Source organism: Rhinopithecus bieti, unplaced genomic scaffold (assembly GCF_001698545.2).
Source record: "Rhinopithecus bieti isolate Rb0 unplaced genomic scaffold, ASM169854v2 scaffold_42039, whole genome shotgun sequence".
NCBI classification, from domain to species: Eukaryota; Metazoa; Chordata; class Mammalia; order Primates; family Cercopithecidae; genus Rhinopithecus; species Rhinopithecus bieti.
In genome coordinates, this window is record NW_016818642.1 from 1,357,852 (window position 1) to 1,379,280 (window position 21,429).

The 21,429-nt window shown below is 36.7% G+C and overlaps 1 protein-coding gene across 1 annotated transcript in view; it reads right to left on the minus strand.

Moving 5' to 3' along the window:
• The window catches only part of KDM4C (lysine demethylase 4C), a 430,799-nt gene that overhangs the window by 204,885 nt on the left and 204,485 nt on the right, over nucleotides 1-21,429 (minus strand). Inside the window, 1 exon segment of the mRNA XM_017857354.1 lies at nucleotides 1,155-1,348. Within this exon segment, the coding sequence (XP_017712843.1) occupies nucleotides 1,155-1,348 (194 nt within the window).

Below are 21,429 nucleotides of genomic sequence, written 5' to 3' on the forward strand. Positions count from 1 at the left end.
TCACTCACTACCATTTTAAATTAGCAGAAAACAAATATCAGGGAAAAGAAAAGACAGAAAATAAGCATCATAAGTCTGGGCAAAGATGCAAAATTATGGTGTTACTTAGTTAATATCAAAAAAGGTGGAAACACTCTACAGGGGATAAAACACATGCAGGCATTAAAAATTATGTTGCAGCAAATCAATCAGTTACATGAAAAAAACACTCAAAACTCATCATCAGATTGTTAATAGAGCATGGCCCCAAATTTGGAAAGATATATAATATTCATAAAATACATAATAAATACATAGGTAAAGGATATATACAAAATGTTAACACTGGTTATCTCTGGATAGTGAGGTTATGAGTGATATGGGATTCCTTCATTATTCTTTTCCTTATTTTACAAATTTCCTCCAATGCACAAATATTACTTTTATAATCTGAAAGAAAAACAATGAGTAATATTGAAGAGGAAAATTTAATATAAAATTGGAAAACATAAGAGCCTTAAAAGGTAGCCTAAGGACCTGAGCAATACAACACACACCCTATTCAATAGGTTTTAAAACAACAAGATGCCCACAGCAGATCTAAAAGCTTTTGAAATGATCCTGGCCACAAAGACGGAATGGAGAATAAAGTTCACAAGGATAAGCATGTTTCAGAAATGCCATGTGCTGTGTTTTACATCTTACAAAAGAATAAAACCAAGTGCATAAAATGTAGTAAAATATAAGCATCCAGATGACAGTAGTAGCTCGGATGTTGGACAAATGAAGAAGATGACCACTAAAGCCAAAAAGCAAAATGGTGGCAAAATGAAAAAGTGGAAAATCAAGTTATTGATTAACATATGGAAATGCACAGAAAGGAACAATACAACCATAAAATACATTCATGTAAGTGGTCTAACAAGTTCTATATTGTTCTATTTGCCATGTAGAGTAACTTCAGGAATATTCTCAAACAAAATAAATATACATCTCTTCCTACATTGTATTTATTACACATCTAACAGTTAAACATAATTTGTGTCACATTTTCAGAAAGGTATTAAGTTATGATGAATCAATAGAAAAAGCAAGTAAATTGCCACATCCAATGACCCATTTTAACTGAGAAAACACTACAGGCAAGGAGGGTCAGTGGGGTGAGGGGTCATTACCTCCGGGATGCTTTTCTTACTTTCCTCCTTCTCTGCAGCCATGCTTTTACTTCAGGGGTGGATGCTGGAGTAGGCTTCGTGTGATCAATGGTATATATATCCTTTCCTTGTTTCCAAAGCTGATACCTGTCTGGCTGAAATTTCCTCACAAAGATATCCATTGAAATTTTCACCATGTCTTTCCTGCAAGTGCACTGAAACACAACCAGGTTGGAGAGTGTTAAACATTTTGCTAACTATACAGTAACACAGAGTTGGTCCTTGAACACACCATCCATGAATACTTAGTCACTACATAATGGAGGATAATGCATTACATCATCAAACATTCAGTGGGTGATAAACCCAATTTCTTCTGAATAGAGATGAGAATCTATATATTCACATTTATAATGTGGTTTTAATGGCTTGTGGACCTCATAGGGAACTACGTACCAAGAAAAACTAAAAGGAAAGAGTGCTCATTTGGAAGCATCTCTGCAATGGAAAGACTATCTGCCCATCACAATGATGTGTCAATGAACTGAGCACTAAAAGGTCTATAAAGCTGAAAACCTGGGTTGTCAACAAATAAAACAACCCAATGAATGTGTGATTAGAATACTTTAACCAATGAGTTGAGATCAATTTACTCCAAGATATATTTTGTTATATTTATGGTTATTAACAAACTGTCATAAGGTAACCCAAAATTAGGAGCAAATGAATAGCCTTTTCTACATCACATTACATACAACATCCAATACCATTAACAACAACAACAAACATATCCACTAAAAAAAGACATGGGGTAAAGGCGAAAAGTTCAAAGAAAAAATTATTTTGATCTACTATGCCTTTAATTCTCATGAATACATAGTTATCAGTCACATCTTATTAACCAAGTTTTCTACAAAGACTTCACGCAAAGTTTTATCAGGTCTAGGCCAACACTAAGCAACAGGGAAGTTATCATTCAAATGGTGGTGCATAAATAATCTCCAAGATTTAACTGATACACCTTGACAATCCCTAACATACCTGGTAACAGACTGACTGAACAGTTTTGACACAGTAAGACTTTAGATATCTTGGTGATACAATTATCACCTCCATGCAAATTAACTCCAAAGTCTTAATAATATCCAAACCCAAACTCCCACCAGAGTTCTCATCCTAATGACCATTACATTCAAAATACCTACACTCAATGTCTTCAACTGCAAACCACACTGTCTATACCAAATGATACCACAGTTCTATTCTCCTACATTCATAGTCCACATTTCCTAGACACTCCCTACGCCTTCACCCCTAAAAATTCAGCCTTGTCTCCATATACAGTGTCTCCTGTCTCAATTCCTTCTGCCAGCATCCTTGCAGCTGCACTGCCAGGCCTTGAATCTTAGCATAGAAGGCTCATTTCCCTGCCTGTCATTTCTCCTAACAATAATCCATCATTACAGCTGTTACTTTCATCTCCCCCAAATATCTTACAATCATTCATTCCTGAGTTCAATAAGGTGTAATCACCCTGCTTTTCCTTTAGAATAAGGTCTAAATTTATGAGCCTGGCATTAAGGGTTCCAAGATTTTACTCCACCAATGAGATTTTCAGCTTTCTCTCCCACAGCAAGTCAACATGAATATTCCTCTTCAACCCAAGTTATGGGAGCCCAAATGCCCCATATGCTTCATTACTTCAGTATTTTCCTCCTACCACACCACCTTCCTGCATACTGGTCTGCTATCCAGCAAAACTTCATCCTTAGCTCTGAATATAAATCGTCCCAACTGTTCCTTTGATCCTAATACTATTTATCTACACCACTGCTTTCTATTAGTGGTTACGTATAATGAGGGTTCGAAGTTATCTTGCTATAATTATCTTGCCACTGGAATATAGAAAATCAGGGTCCTGAGAAATTGAAAGATATTTTGGATTAAGATGTAATCTATTGACAAAAGGGGGAAAAAAGCTTGAAATTATAACAAGAAACTTTCTTAAAGTGTTACTAATATTGCTTCACAAAGAAAAAATAAACAGTGAACAAAGTTATGCTCCCCATTTTAATGAGCTAATGTAGGCCTGATCATGATTACAACTGTAACATCCCTAGGGCAGATAAGCTGGTGAGGTACAGAACACTATTTCTGAGGAAAGTGTCTCAGAAAAAAAACCTTTGACCGGATTAATATTCATCTTGTTTGCTCAGATGATGCTACGAAGCCTAAACAGAAAAAGCAGGTAAGCCATGGTCAAAGAGGAGGTTGCTCAGAGACTGGAGGATGGTGTTGCTAGACAAACTTGCTGAACAGATTAGGCATGGGACTCATGGACCCAATCAAGCATGTCAGCAGAAGCCAGGAACAGAGAACGTGGTTATCCAGGAAAGAGCTGTGCAGGACTGTCTTGCTTGATGCTTGGATGTCCATGAACTGCACAGAAGACTGACAAGGATTTTGAGACTTTTATACCGGCAGAAATGCTGCTGGCCTGAACTGAAAGGAACAGAGACAGGAACAAATAAAGGAACGACTCCAAGGACAGAGCCACAAACACAGAACGACTGAGTCGACAGAACCTCACTGGGCTATTACAACAGCCCTAACAAACTACCCTTCAGGAGGTACAGAAACATGCCACCATGTGTCTTAAGATTTGTTATTTGAGGATTAGATCAACCAGAAAACCCACCTACACTAAATTTTTCTAAATGACCTAAACCCACCAACAATTAAAATCTCAGTAATGGTATAAAAGATAATATAAAAAGATAAGTTTACACCTTTAAAGTTTATTTGAAATTATTATGCAATGGAAGATGGGAAAAAGATAACACCGGATCAATTTGCTGAGAAACTGTAAGACCCATGATGCAAATAGTGTTTAAAAGACTGGATTCGAACTCCAGCTTCAACACTGACAAGCCATGAAATCTTCAACAGCTTCTTTAACCTCTCTGTGCCTCAGTTCCCCATCTGAAAAACTGGGAGGAACAGTGGTAACTATCCTCATGGGGCTGATAATAGAATTGGCTTATACAAATTGCTTTTTGGTATTCTGACCACAAGAACATAGAGGTTTCTAGTGTTATCTTATTTTGCCTTACTGAAAAAGTGGAAGCAACAAACGAAATCAGAATCAGAATACTGCATCTAACAAATGGTCTTAAGGGTCAAGGGGAAGTAAGTGCATGGTGCTTCTGAAGAATCAAACAGAAGGAGCAATCCCAGACTTCTAGGAGATTGAGAAAACCCTAGAGGACTGGGCCATTGTCGCGGAAGAGGTGAGAGTAGTGTACCTCAAGTTCCTGTTTGCATCATATGTTGCAACCAGACTCAACTCCATGGCTTCACATCTAGAGCAAACAACTGAAACTGGAGGCCCAGTAGATGACAGGCATTAATGAGAGGAAATGCCCATAACATGAATTAATACTGCCCAGGTGTTCAAGGTAGGATGCTGTAAGGTAAAATAAGATGGAGGCAGGGGTTCGACTCATGTGACTTCTTCGTTCTTCACTGTATTTAAAAAACAAAATAGGCCTCCTTTTAACGTAAGAGCTTGGTATTACATGGTAACATGTATGTGGTTTTGGGAAACATGAAATAACATCCACATGAATCTCAGGATTGAAGAATAACTTTCAGAACATACTGGGGAAAAGTTCCTTTCTTGTTTACATAAAATAAAACTCTAGTGAATTTCAAACATATCACATCATAACCTAAAGAGGATAATATTTAAAATTTAAAGAGAATTACTATCTTTCATAGAAAAGTGTTAATTTTCCAACAATTATGAAAAGAACTCAATGTAGAAGATGAATTAGATTTGTTGAACAGGACAATCATAAAGAAGGGAGGAGCCAATGACAAACTCTTATTTTGAAGATTTAAATATGTCCAAATGACACTAGGCATGTGGGTATAACCTGTAGTCCCAGAACTTTGGGAGGCCAAGGCAGGTGGATGGCTTGATCCCAGGAGTTCTAGAGCAGCCTGGGAAACATGTTGAAACCCCGTTTCTACTAAAACTACAAAAATTAATCTCATAGCCCAGTCTCAAAAACAAATAAGCCCAAATGAAACACATATTGTTGTCTTCTAGTGATGCACGAGTAGATACCATATCTTTAGACCTATCTTGTCCTGTCCTATCCTTTAGATCTGAAATACTGTCCTTTAAAGTAGCCACCAAAAATGTATTTACCGACAAAAATGACTTATGCCAAAAAAAACAAACAAACAAACAAAATATTTATTGCTATTTCTTTAAGAAATGAGAATGGATAACTTAAAAAGCAAAAGTTAGTTTTAAACACCCTAAATTTTTAAATCAAACTCCAGCCTCCCCTCTCCCAAAAATGTTATTGCTCGTGAAGGTTATCAGCTAATTATCTTTGAGGCACAAATTACATTAGATCAGAACTACAGAATGAAAAAGGCAACTATTCTATATTCTATCCAACACAAAGCAAATGTGCCTGACATCCCCCAATATATAAGGTATAAGAACATGGGACTGTGTATAAAATTTTAAAATGCAAAATGTTCAATGAAATCGCAATTCACTGGCTTTAAGAACCCAACAGTTTATATGTTATTAACACAAGTTGCCCTCTGAATAGTACTATATACATAATATTATGAACAAATGAAAGAGACATTCTATATTTCATTATTTTCTAACAACCCTAATGTTAGTGAAGAAAATAAGAATTAAGAATGTATTAACCATCATTTCTAATTTGTATTATGGCTTCATAATTCATAATCATTCATTATTTCTTTATTCATTATTTCTATATTAAGAAGTAACAAAGCACTGCTAAGTGTCAGGAATCAAAGTAACCTCATTTAACCAAGAATATGTCTGGTGGTGGTAACTAACAGGGCCAAAATCATTAATTAGGCCTGACACATAATTTTATTCCAGCTCCTCAGACTACACTCTCATAATCATGTAGATCTGTGCAAGTTCAGATATGTTAGTCTAAAAAAAAAAAGGTGTAATACCCTAATTATTTTATTTTTGAGACACGGTCTCACTTTGTCACCCAGGCTGGAGTACAGTGGCGCAATCTCAGCTCACTGCAATCTCCCCCTCCCTGGTTCAAGCGATTCTCCTGCCTCAGCCTCCCAAGTAGCTGGGATCACAGGGCATGTGCCATCCCTCTCAGCTGATTTTTGTATTTTTAGTAGAGACGGGGTTTTGCTATGTTAGCCAAGCTGGTCTCAAACTCCTAACCTCAGGTGATCCACCCGTCTCGCCCAAAGCGGTGGGATTACAGGTGTGAGCCACTGCGCCTGGCCCTGAATTTCTTACTTTATTTTTAATGAACCATTATTGTGAATTATCTCAGATACCTTGCCCCATCTGACCTTCCTACACCACTCTATTCTTAACCATGAGCATACACACAGTGTCTGTCTTATAGAGAAGTATATTCTAGGTGCCTAAAGAGTCCCTTAAAAATATTTGTTAAATAACCTTAAAAACAATGTAAGGAAACAGAGACAGGCTCGGAGGACTCACATTAATTAGTCCAAGGTCACATACCTAATAAGTAACAGAGACTTTGCTAGAATCAAATCTAGCAGTTCTACACTCTTACCCAATCTACTGTGGAAATTCCAAAACAAAACCACATTCAATACATATAACATGGTTTATAATTTAAATGGCCACATTTTTCCATCTCAATCTTCTTTATCTATGACCCATAACCAAACTGAAATTGTAGCTGCGAATAAACGTCCAGGACTCATTATATTTGCTTTCTATGCAAGATACCATGCTGTGTTGATAGAGTTTAACCAGTCTAGCTAACAATTTTCCAAAATAAGTTTCCTTCCCTCCTCCCACTTCTAATAGGTTCAGATTAATTTCTCTGGAATATGTGCAGGCTTCACTGTGTCAGGATATGTCTCCCTTATAAAGTAAGGCAATTATAAAGCAATTTAAGGTATGGGACTAGAAACTCAATCTTTCTGACCCATGAGAGCACTGTTCACATAGACAAAAACTATGCAAAAAGAAGGGGAATGGATTCAAACAGTTTGCTCCAGGGTCTCTAAAAGATTCTGTGGAAATTATTTTTAGAATTTCTGCTTCTCAACACTTAGCTGAATATCTGATAGAAAGGTTGTGGAAGTTCAGAGTTACAGATATTAAACAATCCACTCCTGCTGTGCCATGTAAAACAGCATGAAATTGAACTCTTTAGTATTCAGGGGTAAAGTTATTTTGTTCTGAATTCATGCACTCCATGTCACAGTTTATATGGATGATAAAAAGATCAGATAAAAATAAGGCTCGGCACACTCTTAGAGATCTAAATTCTTTATAAACATAAATATTTGTATGAGTCTATATGATCATATATGAAAGCAGACAGGCAGGGTGTGGTGGCTCACGCCTGGAATCCCAGCACTTTTGGAGGTCAAGGTGGGCAGATCACCTGAGGTCAGGAGTTCGAGACCAGCCTGGCCAACATGGTGAAACTCCATCTCTACTAAAAATACAAAAATTACCTGGGCATGGTGGCGCATGCCTGTAATCTCAGCTACTCAGGAAACAGGCAGGAGAACTGCTAGAACCCAAGAGGCGAAGGTTGCAGTGAGCCGAGGTCGCACAACTGCACTCCAGCCTGGACGACACTGTAAGACTCCGTCTCAAAAAAAAAAAAAGGAAAAAAAAAAGCAAACAGAAATGGCATGGATGCATATTGTTGAATATAATGTTGTATATAATCCTTCTCCTAAAATGTTTTTATTAAAATGTTCAGGTATACTGAATTCCTTGTTAGAGACTCTTTCAAATATTTCTTTTTAAATGACTAAGTTAACACAATTAGAAGGCATCCTGAACCCAGAATGAACCTTAGGAAGTAAGTCATCCACTTGAATCATCATATTCTAATTCATGGATAAGAAACTGAGGCACAAAAATGCTAACTGACTTGTTGGATGTCACAAGGATAGTAACTGGGGGGAAAAGGAGTTTAAGCAATGTGAGATTCAGTATCCTACCCACCAGCCTCTTTGGGTTTTCAATTTCGTAACCACTGAGTACACAGGAACATAATGAGTAACTTAAGGGGTCTGAATACAGAACTAGCTGTCTTACAGGTTTCACAATGCTGGCCGCCATTAAGTACCATCTGACTGATGCTGAAGACATTTACCTTTTTCTACTTCTGCTGAATATGAGATAACACAGCATCTCCTGTCCTCTTCCATCTTTTCTGCACAAGTCAAACAGTAGTATGAACGTAGGTAAATGTGAATGAGGAAATAATGTTTTAAAAGAAGGGAAGGGGCGAGGATGTTAATCAATAAGGAGAAAAAATTTAAAACTAGCTATGCATGCATAATAAAATACCCAGAACAGAAGCTCTAGATAGTGTATCAAGGGTGCTCTCACTTGAGAGAAACAAAAGTAACAATTTTCAAATAAACTCTAGGTTACCACATTTTTAAATGCTATATGTCATACTAATTTTGAGTGTGAGCCTCTGGAAAAAATGAAACCTTGATTTATTTAGCAGCCATGTTGAAAACAATAACCTGCACTCCATGTACTCTGATTATATGTCACCTGCCACCTGAAAACTCTGGTATTGTTCTTAAAGCAGGAAAATACCTAATGAAAGCTAACTAGACTAAGACAGTAATGCTTTTAGTCTATTTGATTTTCTAATGTTAACAATATGGTCAGGGGCTGGGTACAGTGGGGCTCACGTCTGGAATGCTAGCACTTTGGAAGGTTGACACAGGAAGATTTCTTGAGGCCGTAAGTTCAAGAGCAGCCTGGGAAACAAAGCAAGACCCCATATCTGGAGGGAAAAAACAGCAGCAGAAATTTAACACTAAATAAGAAAAGGAAAACAACTCTTGTTTTGAAATAAAATTTGACAATTCAATGACAAAACAAACTTTTCAGCCAAACTTCTCTATAAAAACAGTAGTACTAAAAGTAAATAATTCAGCATCTCAGATTCACTTTACCTAGCAATCCCTGCCTTCCCTCTCAAGTATGACACTATGTCTGGCCCCGCTATTATATTTTCTCTGTTATTAGTTTCATGAAATGATTTAAAGTGGACAAAAGACAGATGTATTAAACTTGAATCAGAAAAAAAGCAAACAGACAGAAAAACACACAATGGATTTAAGTGTTCTTACAATTTCTCTCTAGCCAAATTTAAACATCATCAAACAGGAAGAATATGGAGAAACATTTCTTGAAAGAAGATTCATTATTATTCTAACAAATCAAAATGAGAAGAACAGGATTTAAATCAGTTTAAACCCAACAGGTATCCAACATGCAGAACTAACTCCCATGACTGTTACCATTAGCTGCCTAACATGAAACTCACAAATAGCAAAACAAAGCTGCATTAAACCAGTCTGTGACATGGTAAGAATAAAGTATGCCAACAATTTGGCAACAAATACCAGAGTGTTTAAAATATTTAACAGTCTTTTAAAATATGAATAACCTACGCCCACAATTGGTGGCATTTTCCTAAGCAGATAATTTTGAATTAATATACAACTTAATTTTAACAACGCATAGCTCATCTGTGTTTATCAAATATCTCAAAATTAGAAAAAAAATTTCTGATACCTTTTAAAAAATTATGGTATAGCCATGTAAACTGATTTTATGGGAGAATATTTAATCATATGAAAACGCATTACCATTAGGTAGAGAAAACAGGTGCGTGTGTTTTTTTTTTTCTGTTTTCACATGTGTAGATATATATATCTACAAATATATATTTTTTTCACATACGTAGATATATATACACAAACACACACACACACCCCTATTTTCACAAAATAGGAAATAGCTCCCCACTAAATAGATGGAACGAGTAAGAGATCAAGGTCTCTCTCTCTCTCGATTTCTCACTGTCACTCTTGATCTTTCTATATTTATCTTAAACCAAAGGTGTTTTATTTTGATACCTATTGTTATGTTCCCTTCAGATCACTTGCCACAATGTGTAATCATATTTTCTGTATTTTTTTAGTTCTCAGTTGTTTTCAACACTAGAACCTATACTCGGTGAAAACAGGCATCAGATGTGTTTTACCACTCAGTATCTGTCATCAGTACATAGTATATGCTCCATAAATATTAGTTGAATGATGGCTAGCCCACTAGAGTAATGCCAGCAATGTTAGAAACAAGTCAAAATGAAAATTAAAACAAATGTAGACTCATCATATTTGAATTATTCAATAACTTCCCTCATTTCTATTTATGTAAGTTATTTTAAAATTAAATTACCTGATCATTGTGTAGAACCCTTGATTAGATGACCTTAAAGTATTACATTACTACGTGGGGGAAGTCTGCCTTAATTAATATCAAACATGTCATAAATATTAAGGAGCTTTATTTGCCCAGGAAATGACATTCATCTACAACCTACAATACAGATTTCTAACTATGCATACACTTGTTAAGAAATTGGTTAATTCAAATAAAATGTAGAATCGTCATTGATATAATGAATCATTAACAAGCTCTGGACAAAAGAACTCCTTGACTACCCGAGAGGCAAAGAGACTGCTGATAAAATCTAGAAAGTGATGTGGTATTATCAGGTGTATTTTTACTCTACAGAGATTCATTAATCAGTCCAAATGTTAAAACAGGCTACATAATAAATGCAGTTTTAATGATCTACATGTCCTCATATTCACAGGCACTTTTAATATATTTAAATCCAAACTGGAATAAATCAAAAAAGGAATCATAAATGCAGCTGAAATCAGCCCCATGTTCTGCCAAGCAGTAAAGACCCCTTTAAAACAATTCCAACCATCCATCCATATTTCTAGAGCCAAAAAAAGCTCCACATTTGTATAACTTATATAATAATCACAGTAAAGATTACTCATCTATATGGGTAATAAGAAATCATTACACGGGTATAGTTTCACTTATTTCTTCAGATGTGGCTGCCTATTACAATCCATCTACTGTCACAAAAATTTTTTTAAATCTTTTTTTTTTAAAAAAAAGGAATGTGCTGTCATCACCACTGCATAAATATAAGCTGCAGCAGCTATCCATTAAATCAAAATGCAAAACCCTTTCCTCAGGGGGTCTGTAAGACCAAATCAAAAGGGAGAAGAGGGCAGAGCAGAAGGAACGATGGGGTTAGTATATGAGTGCGTCATTTCGGTTTTGGTTCATCCTACATTCCATGAGCTGTTGCTAAGAGGAGGTACCCTGGGGGCCAGACCGGGGTAGGGGTCAGGGTGGGGGGAAGTGGGAATATTGTTTTTTAAATATCAATAAACAATTATCACATACCAATTCTGCTCATATTTTGTCTTTCCCTTTGTCCAAGAACACAGGAAATAAGTTGAAAATGGCTTCTCAACTATTCTAAGTCATATTAGCCACAAAATTATCACACCTGATCCATACAATCTCTGGCCCAAGACTAAATTACAAGCCTTTCCTTCACAGTGCAAAATCATGAAGTCTATGCCACCACAAGCTCTAATTTCTCCTCTCTATGAAATGTATATTGGGAAGAAAACTAACAGGAAGTCCAGCACTTTAACCAAATATTAAATTACATCCATCTTCGGTTCAAATTTAATACTTGTGCCACAGCAATATGTCCACAGTAACCAGCTATGAAGCATTCACTCTACAAATATTTTGGTGCCTAATGTGTCCCAACAGGTACAATTACAGTGACCAAGGTTCGTAAGTAAGTAAACTACAAGAGGGAGGGCAGAAGTCTAAAATGTTTTCAAAGTTCATCGTTGGTTAAGTTTTGGGAAACTTAATGGGGCTATTTTATTCATAAGAAATCATTACTCATTATTTAATCTTTTCAAAAACTTTTACTGGAACTGATGTGGCTGAATTAAATGACAAAATTGCATCGCATGATTTGTTCCTAAGATTTCTCTTCATTAGGATGCTGACTAAAAGGAGCACCTTGATTGTCCCCCAAGCTCAGGCATGTAATTTAGGGAGGCTAGACTGGCCAAACATTCCATCCCAATGGCAACAGTGACTGGTTCAGAGATAGGCACATGGCCCAAGAGACACCAATGGGTTCCGTGGGAATGTGTCAGTAGCTTGTTATCCTAGAGAAGCTAACAGTCCTCTTTACCACAACATGGGAAACACCGGCCTGAGAAAGAAATCCACAGAGCAGCAAGTATGACAAGAGATATCAAGTAGGTAGTCCTGCATCAGAGAATATTTACCCATAGGACCAGCTAAGGCAGAATCAATACACTTAATATTCATCTCTAAGTATATAACACTCAAAATAAATATTAAAATCATCTCTGAACAATTTTAAATAAAAAAGGTCCTAGAGTCTGTTACTGGAAATGCATCTACAGTTGAAACCAGAGCGTAACAATTTGTATTTGACATATGAAAAAAATGATTTTATAGTCAGCATGGGATGAAATGGGTTATCAGGTAAGACAGTCATATGATGTGATCCAGGTATGGATGTAAAAGTTAAATTAACAAGGCAATAAATACTGGAACAGTATACATAAGGATCTGCCAAAACAGACTATTTACATTTCCATTTTTACATGTGTTCAAAACAATTAACGTCAGTTAATATGCTTGGAATATCAGGTCTAAAAGTAAACAGATAAAATAACCCTATGTTCTTAATGTGGAGGCTTGATTTTTAGATAGCTGTTTAAACCAGCCACAATTTTAAATGTCAGTCAGAACACACAAAAAGGCCTTCAATATGAAAAGTTTATACATATAAAAATGCAATTCTGGCTCTACCGCGTTAAGAAATAAGTATCAAAATAGTAATTAACAATTAACCCAGGCCGGGCACGATGGCTCAAGTCTATAATCCCAGCACTTTGGGAGGCAGAAACAGGAGGATCACTTGAGGTCAGGAGTTCGAGACCAGCCTGGGCAATATGGTGAAACCCCATCTCTACTACAAATACAAAAATTAGCCAGGTGTGGTGATCCACGCCTGTGGCTCCAGCTACTCGAAAAGCTGAGGCACAAGAATCATATGAACCAGGAGGTGGAGGTTGCAGTGAGCCAATATCATGCCACTGCACTCCAGCTTGCATGACAGAGCAAGACTCTGTCTCAAAACACACACACACACACACACACACACACAATTAACTCAACAGAAGTTACATATTCCAATATCCCAGAACCAATATAAAACATTTAAACACTCAATCTAAAACAGATTATTTTAAAAGCCCAATATAAAATACCATCTCACTTTAATACATAGATCCAAACAGTAATTTTAATATAATGTCAAAAATATGACATCCTATAACCACAGAGATATGAAATTATGAAGTACCTGAAAATGAATAACATAGGTCCAAAGATAATATTAAGTAACTGGCACTGAACTACAAAGGTTTATGGAAGCCTATTTTCAAAGAATCCTGACTTTGGAATTATTCTAGCAGTTCCAACAAAGTAAACTTACAACTCAGAAGAGCAGAATTCAACTACTTTCCTTTTACATTCTTTCTTTATGAAACTATAAAATATGTGAAAACAGTTTATCTTAATTATTGTTTAACCACAGCAACATCAGAGAGAGCAGAGGTTCTCTCTCTGAGAAGACCTGACTAAGCAGAATATGAAGCTCCTGCAGCAGAGGCTGCATAAAAAAAAACTGCTTCCCCAAGAACCACCCAGCATACACAGAAATGGTAATCTTGGTCTCCTTTCCTCAATGGCAAGTAATTGATGGCATTTCTTCATTTATTAAAAGTAATTTTTGTAGAGATAGGGACTGAACTATGTTACTCAGGCTACCCTCAAAATCCAAATCTCAAGTGAGGATATGAACAGACACTTCTCAAAAGAAGACATTCATACAGCCAACAGACACATGAAAAAATGCTCATCATCACTGGCCATCAGAGAAATGCAAATCAAAACCACAATGAGATACCATCTCACACCAGTTAGAATGGCAATCATTAAAAGTCAGGAAACAACAGGTGCTGGAGAGGATGTGGAGAAATAGGAACACTTTTACACTGTTGGTGGGACTGTAAACTAGTTCAACCATTATGGAAAACAGTATGGCGATTCCTCAAGGATCTAGAACTAGAAATACCATATGATCCAGCCATCCCATTACTGGGTATATACCCAAAGGATTATAAATCATGCTGCTATAAAGACACATGCACATGTATGTTTATTGTCATCTCACACCAGTTAGAATGGCAATCATTAAAAAGTCAGGAAACAACAGGTGCTGGAGAGGATGTGGAGAAATAGGAACACTTTTACACTGTTGGTGGGACTGTAAACTAGTTCAACCATTGTGGAAGACAGTGTGGCGATTCTTCAAGGATCTAGAACTAGAAATACCATTTGATCCAGTCATCTCATTACTGGGTATATACCCAAAGGATTATAAATCATGCTGCTATAAGGAAACATGCACATGTATGTTTATTGTGGCACTATTCACAATAGCAAAGACTTGGAATCAACCCAATTGTCCATGAATGACAGACTGGATTAAGAAACTGTGGCACATATACACCGTGGAATACTATCCAGCCATAAAAAAGGATGAGTTCGTGTCCTTTTTGGGACATGGATGCAACTGGAAACCATCATTCTCAGCAAACTATCGCAAGGACAGAAAACCAAACATCACATATTCTCACTCATAGGTGGGAAATGAACAATGAAAACACTTGGACATGGGATGGGGAACATCACACACCTGGGAATGCCGTGGGGTCGGGCGAGGGGGAAGGGGAGGGATAGCATTAGAAGATATACCTAATGTAAATGATGAGTTCATGGGTGCAGCATACCAACATGGCATATGTATACATATGTAACAAACTTGCACATTGTGCACATGTACCCTAGAACTTAAAGTATAATTTTAAAAAGTAAATAAATAAAATGACAATAAAGAAAGATTACAGAAAAAATAATAATAAAAATATTAACATTCGAGTTATGTTCTTAGCTTTCTAATAGTCAAAATTATTAGCTCCAACAGCTGGCAAATGAAGCTGCATTCTAACCATTTTTCAACCATTCAAATACTCCTCTGCACTGAAGAATAGTTAATCTAGGAAGAGTTGAAAAAGTGATAGCAAGAAACACAGGATTAAAAAAATGAAATCTGAGAGGGAACTGTCAGGATGGTAGAAACACCATCAAGTAGAAAAACATATAGATAGCTGGTAGGGGCCTTGAGGTAGTCTAAGAAGACTGAGAGGCAGGAAAAATGATGTTTCTCTGAAAGAATGTGCAGAAGACAGATGACAGGACACATTATAAGAGAAGGAATGGATCTCATAAGTTTAAACAGCAATGAAACCATCAGTATCAACTCAGATGTCCTGTCTCTCCATTGTTACCCCTCTGCTACATCCTGAATCTTCCTCTATATTGTTACCTCTGCTAAAAGATTATCATCGCCTTCCGGCACCAACTGTATTTATCTAGCTAACATGCTTCATATTTCACCTTAAATGCCCATAGACTAGGTCAGCTCCCCTACCACAAACAACTCAATGCCATGAATATGCGGCAAGATACTGGTCATAATTCGCTGTATCATTATTTCATAATGTCAGCCTCTGGGCTTCCTGTAAGAGGACAAAGATTGTGCTTATCCTGCATCACCGCAACTCCCAACTACAGTGGTCAATAAATATTTACTGCATGAATTAATAACCGAATAAAAAATGTGTCCATGAATATATTTCTAACAATTATTACTACTACTAAAAGCACTTGTCTAGTATTTTATTTTTTTATTTGCTTACTAAAAACTACTTGCTAAGAATCACTTTTTTAATCACTTTACAGTTTACTAAGTACTGACCACCGTTCTAAGTACACTACGTTTAACAACTCAATCCTCAGAGGTTGGCATAATTATTATCCCCACATAACAGATGAGAAAGCCAATGCACAGAAAGATTAAGTAACTTGCTTAAGGTTCATGGTGGACACAAGATTCAAACCCAAGAAGCCTGATTCCACAATACATTACTGGCTCAAATTTTAGTTTTAAACCAACTATATCAAATTAATGTCCATAAACAGCTTATATGTATCTTGTAAAATATTTATAGGTCTGAGATTTAACATTTTAGCTAGATATTTCTCACACATGCATAATGAATTACAAAAAACATTGTACTTGATTCTTGATGTTGATTTCTATTTTAGTAATTGAGAAATGACATGAGATTTTAAAATAAATACACAATTTAAAGTTTTCATGTTAACCACTGCATTTATGTATTATAATCCAAATGTCCGGAATAATTGCTGGATTAAGAATAAATCTGAGTCAGGGCTGTGACAGTCATTACAGCTGATGTCTTTTTTTTTTTTTTCCTACTAATGGAACAAAGAAATATATCTTATTTTACAGAATCTATCACGTGGACTATAAAAAATTTACTACGTAAAAATGTAAATGCTGAAAATATGTATAGGATTATTTCTTCCTTTAATAAAATCATACTGATTAAAAAGAGCATTGTTCATACTTCGTTTAAAAATGAAACCATAAAGTGTTGACTTCATATGGTCTAATTATGTGATTACCTCAAAAGTTGAAAACTGCAATTATTCTTAACTCATTTGATCATTAATGAATTCACTGTCCAAAGGTCAGTTTGTGTTTCTGAACACTAGAAAACTGGGTAAGTTATCTACATTCCATCTTCAAATGCATTGGATATAATTTTTTCTTGAATTACTGCTAACTATATTAAACACTGCTGCAAGAAGGGAGCTTAAACTATAATATGCTGTGTGCTGATCCAGGCTGTTGAGTATACAAAGTACAAGATAGATTTAAATGTATACATACATGCCCAAATTCACTCCTATTGCTTTTTTCAATCAATCAATTTAATTCATTTTCTTCAAAATCATAGCCAATAGAGCCCCCTGGTGCTCCTCTTGTATCCCACTATGACTCCAGGATTCCTCACGACTCTGACATAAGTACATAACGAAGTTAATGCTACCAAGCATAACCGACCCAGAAGCTGATTTATAAATGCACTTGTGAAGGCCAGCAGGCATTCCCTACAGTCTTTGATTTATACATGCACTCATTCAGTAGTACACAGAGACTGCATTAACAACATCCTTCAAACACCATGAGCTCGTGGGGGAAAAAACTGTAAAATGATGGCAGTTTCTATTGTGAAGATGCAATAATATGGAAACATAATTATGACAATGAACAGATGACAGAAAAGTAACAACGCTAAATACCATCAAAGAGGTCACCATGTTTTTATTTTTTTGTTGTTGTTTAACAAGGCTACAGACCCTTTACCAAGCTTGTATATTACACTCACCTATTTGAATTTTCATAACAAGGATTACTATTATAAATAATTTTGAATTTAGTTAAGTCATAGTTTAAGACATTAGATATTTAAAAAAACAATTTATACATTACTAATGAATTATGATATGTATAAATACTATATTCTGTCTGATGAGAAATAGTTACAATGTTACCTTCTTTACAAACAAAGTTTATGCATTCATTTTCTGACAGTTTATACAACCACTACTATCTCTGTCAGAAAGTAGGTGGATAACTTTCAGTACCTGCATCTAGTAAGGCACTAATATAAACACAAAGCACTATATATGTACGCAAGCCATGTGGGTGGGATATGGTTCTTCTTTTCACCACCCCACATTCAGTGCTGCACACATGTAGTAACATGATGGCAAGACTGTCCTCTATAATTACCACTGGATAATTATCAAGCCATCCTTTGCTATTTCTTGACTATTAGGCTATAGCAATATTTAACTTTTAAAATAAAGGACAAATAATTTTAGATATTGCCTTTAGTAAACAAATTTTGTCATATGTTTGCAAACTCACAATGCTGACATAACATAAACAAACTTGTGTGGCTATTCAAGAGGCACTACATGGTGTTTAAGTGTCAGCCTAAGAAAAAGAAAGTGAATTTGCGAGTGTCCTAGAAGCCACCTCTTGCTGCTGTCTATCACTGAACCCCATGTGGTTGATACGTAGTCGACTGTTTCACAATGTGTATATGGATGTCATTTTTCTGTGTGGCTGTCCGTTTCCCACACTAGACTGTACTGCTCACTAGCCTAGTGGTTCTCAACTGCAGGTGATTTTTGCTCCCTAGGGGATATTTGAGAATGCCTGGAGGCATTTCTAAAGCTCAGGATGCTGCTAAAAATGACAATATTGCTGAAGCTGAGAATCTCTGCCCTGGGTCTAAGGAACTTGGGGAAAGAGACTACTGCCTACACAGGGTGGGCACTCAAATATGGGACAAATGGATGCACACGTACATGAAAATTTGTGTCAGTGTGAAATCATCTTTAAACCATCTTTCTCCCTATGACACTCTTTAAAGAACTTCCTTTTTTCCTACTTTCTATGACTATCTTTAAAGGGTTTCTTTTTTATAGGCCAGGCATGGTGACTCACCCCTGTAATCCCAGCATTTTGGGAGGCTGAGGCAGGAGGGTTGCTTGCACCCAGGAGTTTAAGACCAGCCCGAGAAACAAAGAGAGAGACCCCTACATGAGTGAGGTGATGCAAGCTTCTAGTTCCAGCTACTCAGGAGACTGAGGAAAGAGGATCGATTCCTTGAGCCCACAAGGTCCAGGCTGCAGTGACCTATGATAGTGCCACTGTACTCCAGCCTGGGTGACAAAGAGAAAGACTCTGTATTTAAAAAAAAAAAAAAAAATTAAAAAAAATTTTAAAGAGCTTCCTTTTTTCCTTCTTTCCACTGCTTCACAGTCTTTGCGAAATGAAAGAGTATATGCATCTGTAATAAAATCAGGACTACAGCAGTTCTGTCCTAGAGCAGAGAGGGAATGGGGAAAGGAATATTGGCCAAGCTTTCTCCATTGTGACTTGGGGAAGGTCTTGACCCCTAAGGAATCTCTCAGGGACTTGGATCAGATGGCCTCTCAGACTTCTGCTTGGGAGGATTACTTTAGTCGTTTCTGTATCTACAAGCATTCACTGGACATAACAGCTTGTCATACGGGCTACACAGTTGTTAGGATGGCAGCAGAGGCCCCTACAGTATTTTATACCACAGCTGTTGTCACTTTTGTAGTAACCATAATCTTAGGTCAGGCTTATATTTCATTTTAAGAGGCTTTAAATAAGAACATGCCTGGTGATAAATTAAGTTGACAGGCATTTCCTTTTATTACAACTGAAAGGAAGACATATATATCTGTCGTGTTATTTGGTGTAAACAACTTATGAGTACAGTCATAATTCGTGTAGCCTAACTAGACTACAATTTCACAGAATTAACGCCACGACTATATACTACAATTCACATACTCTTCATGAAGTTGTCTTATTAACTATAATATAAACTCTTAAATTGAAACAAATATATAGAATGACAGTAGATAAAAACTTCCCCAGTAAATCTCACCAGTGTAAAAACCTACCAGCTGGCTCTTGCAGTTGCTCAGAGTAAATATGTAGCCCCTGTGTATCAGGTGGCACTATACTAAGATAACCACAAGCAAGACAGAGTGAGTACACTTAAAATATAATAGGCAGACAAAAGTTTAGAAATCATTCTTCAAGACATATTCTCCAAAAGCCCCTAACAGGTACCACAGTCTAATATCTGAAGAAAATGACAGGGAGGCAAAGAAAATGACAGGGAGGCAAAGAAACAGACCAACGCTTTAAAGAGTGAGGGGACTCTGACATCCACTCCTCTAACTATGGTCAAATAAAAGGTAACATCTGGGACTACATGGTGGGACGAGTCTTGGGGATTTCAAACAGACTATAAGACTATGAAGAAAACTGGACTCTCTAGCGCTCCTCTTCTCACCTATTTCTTTTAAAAGTAGTGTCTGGGAGTAAATCTACATCAAGCTAAGTCATTTGTTCACTGGGTTCCTGGATATCTCTGAAAAAGGAAGAGAAAACTTGGGAAGGACTACAAATGTTGTATTCTAGGCTCCAGGCTTTAAAAGGCAGGCATAAAAGGAACCTTAGGCTTTCCTTCTATTAACCCTACTATCTGCACTCTAATAATATTATCATAACATTACACATAGGCTGGGCACGGTGATTCACGCCTGTAATCCCAACACTTTGGGAGGCCCAGGTGGGTGGATCGCTTGAGCCCAGGAGTTCGAGACCAGCCCGTCTCTACGAAAAACACAAAAATTAGCCAGTGTCGTGGTGCGCACCTGTGGTCCCAGCTACATGGGAGACAGAGATGGGAGGAGATGGAGGTTGCAGTGAGCCAGGAACATGCCACTGCACTCTAGCCTGGGTAACAGAGCGAGACCCTATCTTTTAAAAAAAAAAAAAAAAAAAATTATATAAAGAAAGGCATAATGTATTTTTAACACTATAGCCAAACTACTCGGGGTGGGGAAGAAGGCAAATATTCCTTACTCAGTGTGATACAATTCTTTTTTTTCTTTTTTTCTTTTTTTCTTTTTTTTTTTTGAGATGGAGTCTTGCTCTGTTGCCCAGGCTGGAATGCAATGGCACGATCTCGGCTCACCACAACCTCTGCCTCCCTGGTTCGTGCAATTCTCCTGTCTCAGCCTCCCCAGTAGCTGAGATTACAGGTGCATGCCACCACGCCCAGCTAATTTTTTTGTATTTTCAGTAGAGATAGGGTTTCACCATGTTGGTCGGGCTGGTCTCAAACTCCTGGTCTCAGATAAATCCACTCACCTTGGCCTCCCAAAGTGCTGATATTATAGAAGTGAGCCACTGCTCCCAGCCTCAGTGTGATACAATTCTTTATCCTTAGCTGCTGTCACAGTAGTTAAGTAATTTCTACTAAAAACACTATTGTATTACTGTTATTATTAATTGTTTGACAAGACTGCTGAGTTAACAGGTAAAAGATGGCATTGTGAGTCACTTTTGGAAACACCTAGTTGGAGAAAAACTTTCTGTCCCTGCAATAAAAAGAGTACCTACAAGCAATTATTTAAATTAAAAAAAATTTAAAAAAAAAATTAAAAAAAAAAAAAAAAAGCTACTTCGCTGAAGCAAAGCCTCAGTTGTTATAACAAACGTTTATATGTCTACAATTGTTCTCTCTCTCGGAGAAGCAATATACTTGGAGGTCATACCATCTCACCACCCAACTTCTCCAGGGCCCTCAAACATGGGTTCTACAGGCTTTCAATAACACTGTCTATTATTACCTCATAAATTTAAAATACACGTACCTGAATTTTGTTTTA